At 37.4% G+C, this 14416-nt stretch overlaps 1 protein-coding gene across 3 annotated transcripts in view; it reads left to right on the top strand.

Annotated features, from left to right (window-relative positions):
* LOC149227541 (L-idonate 5-dehydrogenase-like) overlaps positions 1-14416 on the top strand; it is a 370827-nt gene that overhangs the window by 222653 nt on the left and 133758 nt on the right. For all 3 annotated transcript variants that reach the window (XM_089377810.1, XM_089377811.1, XM_089377809.1), the window contains one exon: positions 4228-4518. In XM_089377810.1, the coding sequence (XP_089233936.1) occupies positions 4228-4518 (291 nt within the window). The remainder of the gene's footprint in view (positions 1-4227; positions 4519-14416) is intronic.

The following is a 14416-nucleotide window of genomic DNA, read 5'->3' as shown; positions in this document are numbered from 1 at the left end:
TCTATCTTGATGGTTTGAGGAGTGGTAATTCCTGCCAATGCATTACAAGATATGGTCGGATTTATTTGTTCTTCATCTAGGCTTTGTTCCTGGAGCATATCCTGTTCTTTTGACTTTTCTTGCTCCTTTTCTTCTTCCTCTTCACAATCTATGTAGAATAATTTCTTCTCAGCACACTTATGACCTTTAGTGTATTTGCTATCACAACTATAACAAAGCCCTTTTGCTCTTTTTTCTTCCAATTGTTGTGGTTTCAACCTTATAGGTTGTGGAAGACTAGGGGCAACTGCACTTCCGTCTTTATAGTTGTGAGTGGTATGCTTCCTGGTTGCCATAATTTTGCTTTCCATTTTTCTTGCTAACCTGAATGCCTTCTCTAATGAATCAGGTTCCCAAAGTCGAACATCATGTTGGATATTATCCTTTAAAGACCCTATGAACACATCAATCCTATGCTGCTCTGGAATATCTTTTACCCTTATGTTCAATTTTTGGAACTCCTCAATGTGCTCCATTATTGAACCCTTTTGTTTGAGACTTATCAATTGGCTAAAAAAAGTGTTGCTTTTTGTATCCTCATAATGTGCTATCAATTCTTCCGTAAAAATTGCCCAAGTGATAAATTGTTTACGAGAGCAAAGCCATTGATACCATACAAACTGATTTGGTTCCAAATATAAAGTTGCCATACGTACCTTTTGTGTGTTTTGCACATTATTGAGATCGAAGAACTGCTCCATCTGTAATATCCATGTGGCGGGATCCTTGCCATCAAACTTCCTCATATCGATTTTTGGAATATGGTGGGTCTTCGATCCAACATTAGAGTCTATGGAATCATGATTAACATTTCTTTTGTTCACATCATGAGTTTCCTTTACAACCTTTTCACCATTAGTAAGTATTTCTTGTAGAAAATTTGTCAAATCTGTCTTCAAATCTGCCATGTCTGTCTTCAAATCTATCCTCAAATTTGTCTTTAGATCATCCATCTTAACTTCGATGCCCTTTATCTTAGATTCCACGCCATTTATCTTAGCATCTATTAGCTTTTGTGAGCGTGACATTTGTTGCACTTGTTCTTGTAATTTTGATATATCATGTAGCATTTCTTCCTCTTCTTCATGAGTCATGCTAGAGCTTTCAGGTTCCTTACTAGGTGTTTGCATTTTCTTTCCTCAGGGCATCAATTACCGATAATAATGCTTTACTATGCCCTTTGAATTCCTTCAAACCAAGCTTATGCAAAAATTAAAAAAAAAAACTACACACATTTTTTTACTTTGTAGAACCCTGATATTGAATCTGATGTATCTCTGTAATTTCGAATCATCCAGTTCTGAAATTGTGATCTGTAGTAGCCTTCTATGTCCTCTTTCCAATGCCACTAGTCTGATCCAAATTGGATTCTCCAAGAAAGAGTTATGCACAATCTCCCGCAGTGACCTGATTATAGACTAGTTCAGTAGAGCGAACTTGTATGAAGTGCCACGTGTCACTGTTTCAACCTTTAACTTTGAAAAATATATAAAAGAAAACTACAGTCCGTCCTCTTTCTGTACCTTCTTACGAAATTTCAATCCGATGCTCAGAAAGAAAGTTATGACGATTTTCCCCAGGTCACCTGTTTTGAGTGTAATTCAGGAGTCTGCAAAAAGACCAACTTCCTAAGATCATATCTCCGAAAATATCGTGTGAAAAGCTCTGAAATTCGGACCCAAGGTTCAGCGCGATTTCTTCTCAAATGGGTTTTTTTTGCAACTTCTGAAACGTCACAGAAAAAAAGTTATAGCGAAAATGCCACAATGACCCGTTTGGAGCAGCGAAACCCTAGAATCCAAAGCTCTGATACCAAATGTTATGAAACCAGCTCACAAAAAGATAGAAAAGAGAGATCCACGCCTTAGAATTCAGCCTTTTCGAGGGGGCAACCTCCTTTACATTACATAAATGAACAATTCTTGGATGATTCAAATGACAAAACCTCCTTTCTATATATAGGAGTCTAAGGAGTCACAATATAATCCAGCCGACCTAACAATAATAATATAAAGCCACAAAAATAACAATAGAGGGATTCTATGGGCACATTAATAACAATATGGGGGCAATGGGGGCACAACAATATAAATAAGGGGTATAACTACAATAGTAATGGGGTAATCACTAGTATTATAGGGACCCAACATCTACTCACCGTGTTGGTTCTCTAATGCCCCGAGAAATTTGGGAAATCTAACACTGGGGTCCTATTCCTCTCACTTTGTAGACAACTTCTGATGTAATGCATGTATCATATTGCCTAATGCTACCTTGTTTTGCCACTTGGAACCCTGTTTGACTTGTTTGACCAAATTTAGCCAAGCTGTAACTAGTCATTGTCTTCTCTGATTGGGAAAATTCTACATGGCATAAACTCATCTCATCAAGCTGAACAAACTAAGCCTGAGTTGACTTTTTGACCATTGGGACCACTTTGTGTTGGGAATCATCAACTACCTTGGGAATTATGAACGCTGTCAAAATGATACTACCATGCATGATAGCTACTTGAGAGATACAAAACCAAATGCAAGGTCATCTACAAACTCTATAGATTCTAACCATGTAGCAAGATATGTGCACCTTGATGTTGTTTGCACTGATCCATACACTGGTGATCACCTCTACAAAAGTAGGCTCCGATAAAACCACAAGTCCTCAAGTAAGCTCAACTAAGGCCCTCCAATCCTATATAGGATGAAATGAACTCGAGATGAACTACAAGCGACTGACCATGGTCTGACCAAGACAACAACATACAGATAATAAAAACAAGACATAGGCCTAGGATGCCTAATATAGGGCCTCACATGGGTGTTACAACGCTTTTGACTCGTGACCTTGGGTTTACAATGGTGGTGATATATACTGCAAAAGTTTTAATATGTACCTCCACTGACATGAGGGGTAACAAGTCTCAGTACTTATAAATACATTGATATAATGAACTGTTTAGTTGCTATTTGTAAACTACTGAATAATTGTTCATTAATGAAACCACTTAAGTACAATGTTATTATATCAATTAGTCTTAATCTGTAAATGTTTTCCATTTGGAGTTGGAAAAACCTAAGACTGAAACATAAGTCCATGCTTTTAGGCATCCATATTCTCTCAATATCTTGGGAGGTCCACATTGTCAAACATTGTTTTCGTTATTTATGAAAGCTAACATTATTGAGAGATTTACCTGGGGGCAGTTTGACATTTGTAAATATATTGAATATATCTTTCTTAGCATTAACATAATCTTAAATATTGTATAGTTTGAATGGAGGGAATCACACCTACCACTTATTGACTTGTGTATTTATTGTGAAAAACTGAATCTTATATTTCAAAGTTACTTTCTAAGAACATGAATATCTAGTTCATTCAAGAGCCCATTGAAAAGTAAATTCCCATTAGTACACTTGCTATTTTTAAAGGTAGATTTATGTCAATTTGACAGAGAGAAAAGATAATTATCAATACAAACATACACATGAAGGGCCAAAAGACTGTAGTGCGCAAGGCTTAATCAACAGGAACAGCTACCCTGTAATTTTATCTCAGATGACTCTGATCAAACTAATCATATTTTTGGTATTGAGATCTAATTTATGGTTCTCAACATCTCTAAGTAGTTTGTTTTCTTGTCTATTTATTTAATAGCTTATAACAAAGGGTTTCTTTCTGTCCATTGAGGACCCACTCTCTGTTTATTTGCATCTGCATCTTCATCTTATTGTGGAATAATTTTCTTACTTTATTTTAAGTGAGAACTTTCAGATGTAGAAAGGGGAAATCATAAAAAGTGTATAACTTGTTAATTAGTCAAATGTTTGAAGAATTTCAGAAACACGGAAAAAAAATTAGAGACCATAACTTACAGGAAGTGTTTTGGCAGGAGACATCGATCAAGATAATGCATATTTACTATTACACTACTTTTAGTTCTAGTCCTGAAAGGGAATTTCAGGAATGAGCTTGTGGGTTTGAGGCACATCTTTCAGAATCATGGGATTTTTTTTATTAGATCTAGCAAAAAAAAAAGGTTGTGCATACTTGTACAGTTATATGTAATGGATTATTGCTGATGTGTTTTCATTGCAATTATAACAATATCTAACAACGATCCAGTCAACATGAGCTATGTTCTAAAAATTTGTTTGTAATAAATAATATTTGTCCAATATTCTGTAGGTGGTGCATCCCGCATCTTTGTGCCACAAATTGCCAGACAAAGTTTCACTGGAAGAGGGTGCTATGTGCGAGCCTCTCAGTGTGGGTGTGCATGCTTGTCGCCGTGCTGGTATCCAAGCTGGTACACATGTTTTAATATTGGGGACTGGTCCCATCGGTCTGGTCACTATGCTCGTTGCTCGTGTATTTGGTGCTGTTAGAGTAGTAGTCACAGATATTGATGAGAAACGCTTATCTACAGCAAAGGAGTTGGGGGCTGATTCCACCATCCTAGTCAGTTCGGATATGAACGTAAGAATTTGTGTCGATACCTGGTCCCTTCTATGATTTATTTTCTTTTAAATATATGATTCTCCAAATCTAGAATGTTGTGGTATTCTGCTAAGCACTGAAGGATATGATGTTTGCAACTTATGTTCAAAGGTATGTTTACCTTTATTTTTCATTAGGTGCACATTTCTTTAAAAACTATGAAACTAGTAAAATAAGGAGATCAAGGGCTAGGACTCAAAATAGAGTGTGCTTTATGTACAGACATGAAAATTTGTCTGCACCAATGCCTATCCACATGAATGCCACACAAATGCCTATATATGCTGGCAGATCTACAGGCAGAAGAATGCTGGTGCTAAGAGATTTGGTAGAATGCTAGAAGCAATATTTATTTTATATTCATGGATGGGTCCCATCGGTCTGGTCACTTTGCTCGTTGCTCGTGTATTTGGTGCTGTTAGAGTAGTAGTCACAGATATTGATGAGAAACGCGTATTTGCAGCAAAGGAGTTGGGGGCTGATTCCTCTGTCCTAGTCAGTTCGGATATGAATGTAAGAATTTGTGTCGATACCTGGTCCCTTCTATGATTTATTTTCTTTTAAATATATGATTCTCCGAATCTAGAATGTTGTGGCATTCTGCTAAGCACTGAAGGATATGAAGTTTGCAACTTATGTTCAGAGGTATGTTTACCTTTAATTTTCATTAGGTGCACATTTATTTAAAAACTATGAAACTAGTAAAATAAGGAGATCAAGGGCTAGGACTCAAAATAGAGTGTGCTTTATATACAAACATGAAAATTTGTCTGCACCGACGCCTATCCAAAAGAATGCCACACAAATGCCTATATATGCTGGCAGCTGCAGATCTACATGCAGAAGAATGCTGGTGCTAAGAGATTTGGTAGAATGTTAGAAACAATATTTATTTTATATTCATGGAAAATTTCCATATTTTTGCAGATTGATCCTCAACTGTGCACGTTTTAGAAGTTTCAACCAGTTGTTTCATGATAGTATAGCATTTGTTTGGTATTGACTTGCATTTTTCAGCTAAACTTCCATTGTTTCAGGTTGCTTGTTACCTCGGGTTACACTTTCTTGTATAGGCAAGATATTTTTATTAGCATGTCTAACAATGTATTAAATCTAACTTGATTATAATCTATACAAGCATTTATGCCGAGATAATAAATTTGGAAAATTCTCTTAACCAATCAAGCAGACTTGACTTAGCTAGCAATATTTCCTCATGAACTTTTTTTATAGGGAAAAACAATAATTTAATGAGATTTCTTTTCTAGAACGTACCTTACAAGAAACTTAAAAAGGATAGTGTTACCACCCAAATTGTATGTGCATGATAAAAGCCCCAATCCACAATGCACATTCTGGTGAGGACCTTCTAGGGAGGTCACCCACTGTCACCTCAGCAACCTGTCCTCTTACTTAAGACTAGTTTGCCTTTGACGCAAGGGGGGCTTCCCTACTAGAATCACTAAGGCTAGGCCACAAGGTGATGTCAATGGCTGCCTCAATGAAACATATTTTGGATATTTTTTAGGGTTTTTTGAAGAAGGGAAAAAGGTGATGGGGAGATATGAATATGAGTGCCAATATCTATCTAGGGCTATGGAGTCAAGAGGAATCAAGTGGAAATATAAGATCAAAAAATAAACCCTCTTCAATTGGTTATTTGGTGTTTTGTGGATTAGGGAAAGAGGTTAAAACTTGTTATCTGAATTAACCCCTTAGCTAATCAAGCAAAATCATGAAATCATGTCCCCGCTAGAAGGGATCTCTCCAAGGGGAAAGACTTCAACCACAAGATCAACTATGGCATGACATAGAATCAAAACCCCTACTAAGGAACTTTGGAGTATATCCTAGCAAGGAGGACCAAAACTTACCACAAACGAAAAAGAGTGTGAGAAAAGAGTCTAGATGTCCTCCTTCCAAGTGACAAAATTGCCCTTCAAATGAATTGACCTTAGTAGCCTTGTGGTAATCTTGAGTAATCACAATAACGGCTTTAATTTTGTAGAAAAATTAACCAAGAAAGAACAGCTTCTAAGTCAAAAATAACCAAGAAAGAACAGCCCTTCACATAAAAAATGCTCCCATAAAGATATTTCTATTAAGCTCCAAGGAGAGGAATGCTCTCACATTCCAACCATGAAAGAAAATGAGGGAGTTCATCTCTTTATATGGGCGATGCCTCTCTCCTTTACAATAAAATATCAATTCCATAAGTGATTCCTTAATCAAGCTAAGTAAATCACAATTCTAACTAATTAAGCTATCACAACAATAAAATAAGAGTGGTCTAGCCACTTGTACATTGACAAAATGAGATAAATCTCGCAAGAGGGGTTGATCCCCCAAAGAAGAGCACAAAATGGTACAAGCTACAACGTTGAGCCTCCAAATGGTCCAAGGTTGGTCTAATGGTCAAACCATCCTCCCCAAATGTGCAAATCAGCCCTCACAATGTGATGAAATGCCCTCCAAAGTCAAGCCTTGAAGTGCAACTATCTCAAGGAAAGTGTGCTAATACTACATCAAAAGGGGAAGCATACATGATAGCGGCTACACAAGTCTTCTAATGTTATGATCTAGCACCCAAATCATGGTCAAGTATGTCCAACATTCACCCAAATTGCTGCAATGTCTGTATTTGAATTTGATTTGACCCTCAATGGGTGTACATAACCTTTGAAACAACTCCATAGAATACTCAAATTATGGTCTGATTCCTCCAAATGATGTCTCAAAACAAGGTCCATGCCCATACCTTTGACCAAATCTCCATGAAGTGTGGGGATGACATTTTAAGTCATAAAATGAGTCATAAACCCCCCCAAAAAGAAGGTGACATGAAGATACAAATGAATTTAATCTTTATTTTAGCTTACCATTCTCCAAGATAGTTCCTATTACCCATCGCCAGTGAGTGACACCCATAGGAGAATTTTTCTCCTAGATTTGACTTCAGCCGACAGCCAATTGTTGAAGGAAATGTAACTAGGTTCAGTCTTCATAAATGTTCTTTTGAATCCTGTTGATAATATCGGCGATATTAGAAAATATCGGGATATTTTCGGCAAAACGATATGTTGTCCACTACCGGTCAACTGCCCATGCAGTACACCTCCTTTCTGTTGGCAGAGAGGGGTAGCTCCTGAGCGACGTGTCCGTACCGGCCTACAGTCATCAACAGCTTGATCATTTTTGTTGTAAACCCAGTCTGCATGTATGAATTGTAAATAATCTAAGCAGATCAGAGTCATGTATGTAAAATTGCCTAGGTGGACCTAACTTTCTAATGATGATCTGCGTCCCGGGAGGTTTTTAGTCTCACCGATCCATGGATCGGCAGAGTTTTCCTTCAAACCCGACCCCAAAGCCGGGATGCATTTTGTTATTAGGACTTTAGGAGAATCCTAGCGTGTTAATCTGCTAGATTATAGTTGTGTCACAGAACTGGGTGGTTTATGAGGGTCTGTACTAAGTGGATTCATCCCTTTGAGATGTAAATTGTAAAAATCATGATGAAATGTGTCTTGAGGGTTGAAAATGTTGTAAATCCCCTCATGAGTCCTAGGTCCTAGGTCCTAGGTGATGTTTCCAACGGCTTAGTTTGATGATCCATCTTAAAATGAATTAAAAATTTAAAAAATGAATAAAAATAATAAAATTAAAAAATAAATAAAAAATTAAAAAAATTAAAAATTAAAAAAAATAAAAATTAAAAAATAATAAAAAATTAAAAAACATAAAGCAAAAACCCTAAGCAATAAAATAATAATATTTTTGTGAATGCATGCAAAAATAGCTTTTTTAAAATAAAATCGACGGATGAGATTAAGGGATGTCTTAACCCTCATCGACGGTCGAGATCGCTTCAACATGGATCACCCAAAACTAGCCGTTGGGATCATTTCCTTTATATAGGGTCTTAGGGGGTCATTTTACAGGTTTATCTGATCTGTGAGTCTGTACTGAAAAGCTCTCTTGTAATCTGATTTTCTGGTTAATAAAAAGACTTTGGGGTTCAAAACTGGCTGGTGTTACTCTCTGGAATCGCTGTGAGATTTTCGTTTTTCTGCATATTTCAGTTTTCAGCAGTTAAAAATAGCTGGTTTTCAGAGTATTGTGAGTACAGGTAGCTTGCTCACGTGCTAGGGTTTGAATGTTGTAGGGTTTCTGGAATAATGGCAGGTATCTCCATTATTTCTTGAAATCTAGCAGCATTTCTTGCCCTCTTTACTGATGTTTGCTTGAGGTGTGCAGGAAATCTTTAGGTGAAGGGTATTTGTGGGCGTTTGGGGAAGTTCTGGGCTGAACCAGCCGACTCCCACAGGCTTTTCTTTGCAGAGCCTAGCTGATTTTGGCCCTGGGTTAATCATTAAGAGTTTATTTCCTGTTTTACATGAGAGATTTTCCTTCTGTTCACAGCAAAGTTCAAATTTCTGATATATTGAAAGCATTACTGCAATTATTGTCAAATCTGGCTGTCCCAGAGCTGTGAAAATTTTGATTTTAGCCAATTTTTTTTGAAGGGTTTACTGCAAAATTTTGTATATCTCCCAGATTTCGTTTTCTTCTTGCAGGTTACAGTTAAAGTCGGGAAAAAGTTTCCTTATATGCGGTGTTGGTTGTCTGCCCATCTGCTGGTTTGGCTGTCGAGGGAGCATTTCAAATACACTTCTCTGCTCATTTACCATTTACGTAAAGCCAGGACAAAGAGCTGTTTACCCACGCGTCTCAACAACTGCTATTGCCATCGATCACTGCATATCTGAAAGCACTTAAAAACGCAGGAGATCTTCAGGTGAGGTAATTTCTTCAAGTCATTGCATGCCATCGTCTCCAGGCAACCTTGCAATCGACCTCGAAATCTTTCAAAGTTGCCCAGGTAAAATCTGAAATCCAATTCGTATATTTTTCTTACCGTCTACAGTGTTATCGTTGCCTCTGCCTGCGTTAAAATTTTTGTGTTTAAAATCTGAGCCGGGGTCACGATTTTTGGATCTTGGCATTTATCAACTCTTGCAAATCTGTAGTCTGGCTTGGTTTATCATAAATTTGCAGTGCGTGGGTAGCATATATTTACGGTGGCGTTTGTTTAATTCGCATTCTCATCCAGTGGCTCGTTTCATTCAGTCTTTTATTTACCGCAGCCAAGAGATTATACCTGAAACCCTGCAAATATTTCATTTACCTCGCCAGCAAATCTATACATTGTGTCCAAAGCCATCCGCTGCCTCGCGCCATCGAAATCTTTGCCCTCCGCGTGATATCTCGCTGCTGTTCATTCCGTTTCATTCCGTCAAGCATTGCAGACCCGCGTGCAGCTTGCCAGTCAACAAACAGGGGGAAAATCCAAAACGTTTCATATTATTTTCCGCTGCATGAAGTGCGAATTTTGTTTTTACCTAAGATCTGATCACATTTCTCACATCGCAAGGGTTACGATTCAGTATATCATTGCAGTTTGTCATTTTTACCTGTGCCTTCATTCGAATCATTCGAATCATTTCTAAAGCATAGCATATCGTATTCCATTTGTTGACGGCTAGGGTTTTCTGTTATGATTTTCCTTAATGCGTTTTGATGAGTTTGGTTTCACGATATGTTGATTTTTATTTAGACTATTTTTTTTATGTTTTAACTTTAGGTTTAGATTTAAAATTGCATAGTTTCGTTTTATAGAATTGGTGTTAGTTTTGAGTTTTAACGTATTTAGATTTTTAGTTTAAGTTTCTTTTTATTTAGATTTTAGCGTAGTTTTAAATTTTTGTTATAAAAAATAAAAAAAAATGATATTTATTTATTAGATTTTTTTAATTTTTGTTTTTATTTATTTATTTTAGACTTAGGTTATATGTATATACTTTAGATTTAGATTTAATAAAAAAAAAAAAAAGGAAAAATTTTATTTAGTTTTTTTTTTTTTTTTTTAAATCTTTGGTTTAACTTTTAGTTTTTTTTTTAGATTTAGAATTTTCATAAAAAAAAAAAAAAAAAAAAAAAAAAAAAAAAAAAAAAAAATTGTGGCAAAATCCAGTTATTTCCGTGCTGAGACAAGCATATATAAATGTGAAATGAATGATCTATCTGCATATTGAATGATTGTCTGGTTAACGATTTGTGACCTTTAATTGCATCAGCATTTATTTCTTTTAGTTGCTAGATATCGTCATTTGAGGAGCTTTGTGGTTTTACTGAATATCTAAAGCTTTGTTCAGATTTCTGATGATAAATGATTGTTGCTTATGATTCATGTTCTTATATCATCCAGAAGGTAATCATTTAGGCACTAATCTCATAAGGCACTGGTCTATCAAAATTTATAAAATTATCTTAGTGCATCTCGTCTCCCAGCCCAACTGTTTGACAGTTGGCATTCACCATCTCGCAGGGTGTACCCCCCTTAGCCGTGGGAGACAGGCTTAAACGGAGAGATCGGGGATCAGAGTGACAGCCCCCGGTCTGAGCGTTGTCGTGTCAATCCGCGCGACAACATTTTTTGGCGCCGTTGCCGGGGATAGAGTTTTTCTGTCCTTGGGTTTTTCATTTCAAGCTTGTCTGTGCTTAGCTTCTTGTTCAAGTGGCGACTCCACTTCCCATATTATCTGCAAGAGTGTACACTAGAAGACATCCAGGCAGTCTGTGCAACCCCACTCCTGATCCTGTAAAGGTTTACAGGGTGCGATCACACAAACTCGCTTCTCGTGCACTCCTTACAAATCTTGGACAAGAAGCCCTTTCTGACGTTCATTTGCTCTTTAGGGGTCAAGTTAGGCGCAACACCATGAGTCTGTTGGGCCCTTGTGATTTTTCTAACATTCCTGGAGCCCCCAATGATATTCCATCTGTTGGGATAGACAAATTGCCTAGCTTTCATGGAGATAATGCCATTACTGTTAATTCCCATTTGCGAGATTTCAACATATGGATGGCTAAGTATGCTAGATCTCCTGATTTTGATCATGAAGATGTCAGGATGACCCTTTTTATCTTGACTCTAGGAGGTGATGCTCATGACTGGTTTACAGATAAACCTCCTAATTCTTTTGACTCTTTACAATCAATCATTAATGCATTTAGAGAAAAATATGGAGATAAGAGAGAGGGAAGACACCTTATAAGAGCTCTTACTCTGATGAAAAAGAGAGAAGACGAAACTGTTGAAGAATTTAATAGAAGGTTTAATGGTATTATTAGAGAATTACCTCAAGACTATAAACCTTCAGATAAAACTCTCCAAGATTTTTATATTGATGCCTTTGGTCCTGAAACATCTTATGAGTTAAGGCGTGCTAAACTTACTGATTATCGAGATTGCCAAGCCTTAGCTGTAGAACTTGAGAAGGACAAGACAGCTTCTGGGAAGTCTGAAATCCCAAGCTTTGATAGGGCTGCTACGAAAATAAAGGAACCTAAGGGAAAAGCAGCCCAGGAGCCGGAAAGTGAGCTTGTTCTTAAATTGCTTCAAAAAATTGAAACTATGGAAATCAATCATAATAAGGAGATAAACACTTTGCAGAATAGGTTAATTCAAATGGAAAGAGCGCAACCGCAAAATTTTCAGCCTCGAAATAATAATAACAGAAATAGTAACTAGCAAAGAAAGGGTCAATCTAGTGAGCAGAGGCCCCCTAATCCGCTTACCAACCTGGTGGATAATGCTCCTCCTTACTGTCGTGCTTGTGCTGATTTTCACGAAGAGTCCTCTTGTCCCATTATCAGAAGACTTTTCGATAATGGAATGTTTGGGACAGGTGAGCAAATAAACGTAGTAGGGAGCAAGTTTCCTTTGCCCATGGATGATTGGATAGAGGTTAAGGAAAGGAGCTATGATGTTGTGAATCCTAAATCTGCTTTTGGTATAAATAACCTTGAAAACGAAGATGACATTTTGGCCAGGTTATATGGTGAGAAACCCTCTCCTGAGAGAATCCTGGAAATTGCTAGAGATAAGGGTTTAACATACCAGAGAAGGGATAAAGATCAGAGCGGGAATCAAATTCCTCCTCGAACTTTAAACCCGGGTATAAACTCTGGAATCGATGTCGATTTGGGGAGTTGGTTTAATAATGCTAAAATCTGGGTTCCCGTGTCTGAGATCGCTAAGATCCCTTCCCAAAGAGACAAGTTACTAAAAGCAATTTAGGGTCCCCAAGTCAACGCTTCTCAACAGAAGATTCATGAGGTTGACTATCATGATGCTCCTATTTATCTGCAAAGCGTAGATGCTGATAACAAGGATCATCAACCCTTCTTTATCACCTTATTAGTCAATGGGTATAAATTGAATAACTGCATGTTGGATTCAGGTGCATCTGCTTGTGTTATGACTAAAAGGGTTATGGAACAGCTTAACTTAAGAGTTTCCAGACCCTACTATAATATATGCGCCATGGATTCTAAGAAGATCGAAGTACATGGTTTAATCAAGGATTTGCAAGTTCATCTTTCGGTCTACCCAGACATCATGGTGGTTATGGATATTGTTGTAGTTGATGTACCTGATGCTTGGGGTATGCTGTTATCCAGAAAGTGGGCCTCTGATCTAGGGGGAAGCATTCAGATGAATTGGTCATATGCTATGATTCCTTCTCCTAGCGGTGATGGTTTCGTTAGACTAAATAGAGAGCCTGAGAGGAAATTTCATGTTGAGGATCCTAAGAAGCCTCGTAACGAAATAATTAGAGAACAATCTGACATCGGGAACTATGCTATCATGTCCAATTTCATAATTCCTCCCGATGATGAGATTAAAGATCTTAAGGATGAAGTCTGGTATATGTATTTTGATGGTGCGTCCTCTAGTCATGGTAAAGGTGCGGGAGTTGTGCTTAAATCTCCCCTTGGTCACGTATTCAAGTTTGCCTATCGTTTAGAATTTGAAGCAACCAACAATGTTGCTGAGTACGAAGCTATATTGTTGGGTCTTGAATTGGCCAAGGCTTTAAGGGTTAAATTGCTTAGCATCAAGGGGGATTCCGATCTGGTTATCATGCAGCTTAAAAACAAATTCACATGTAGAAATCAGAGATTAAGAAACTATCGAAATGCTATGTGGGATACTATGGAGCACTTCGATGCCCTTAACCTTGAAGCAATTCCTAGAGGTCTAAATAGTTTGGCAGATGAGCTTGCTGTAGTTGCTACCACTTTCCAGTTGTCTGACGAGTTAATTAACGATAAAATTAAAATGGAAGTAATATTCAGACCATCTGTTCCAGACAACTCAGAGCATTGGCAAGTTTTTAATGATGAAAAACAAGTCGTTCATTTTCTCAATCGTTTGGATGAGTTTGAGGATTTCCGGATAATTTCTGGCGAGGATGGTTCTTTAGATCATGGACATATCATAAACCCTACTCCCAGAAATGTAGTTGCCTTAGAGAAACATTTTGATCAGCATGATGCCACGAAGCTGAGAGAAGAAGACAAGTTGGACCCAGGCGAGTACCTTGAAGTTAACATTGGTACTTTTGAAAATCCGAAAATGGTTAAAATCGGTAAAGGTACTAGTCTGGAGGAAAGGAAAAAGTTAATTGATTTACTTCGTGAATATCGAGATGTTTTGGCTTTTTCCTATGATGAGTTGAGGGGCTATAGGGAAGATATTATGGAGCATACTATTCCCTTAAAAGACGAAAATGCTAAACCCTTTCGCCAGAAACTTAGGCAGATTAATCCTAAGTTAGCCCCCCTGGTCCAAAAAGAGCTTGCGAAGATGCTTGCAGCAGGAATCATCGCTCAAACTAGGCATTCGACATGGTGTTCGAATTTGGTGATTGTCAGGAAGAAGAATGGTACAATAAGACTTTGTGTCGATTTTAGAAACCTTAATCTAGCATGCAAAAAAGATAATTACCCTTTGCCAAAAATGGAAACT

The sequence above is a fragment of the Pinus tabuliformis genome, chromosome J (assembly GCF_031772625.1).
Source record: "Pinus tabuliformis cultivar Carrire ecotype Pingquan chromosome J, CPIR1, whole genome shotgun sequence".
Taxonomy (NCBI): Eukaryota; Viridiplantae; Streptophyta; class Pinopsida; order Pinales; family Pinaceae; genus Pinus; species Pinus tabuliformis.
The sequence above is the reverse complement of the archived record's forward strand: the minus strand, read 5'-3'. Positions and strand labels throughout refer to the sequence as shown.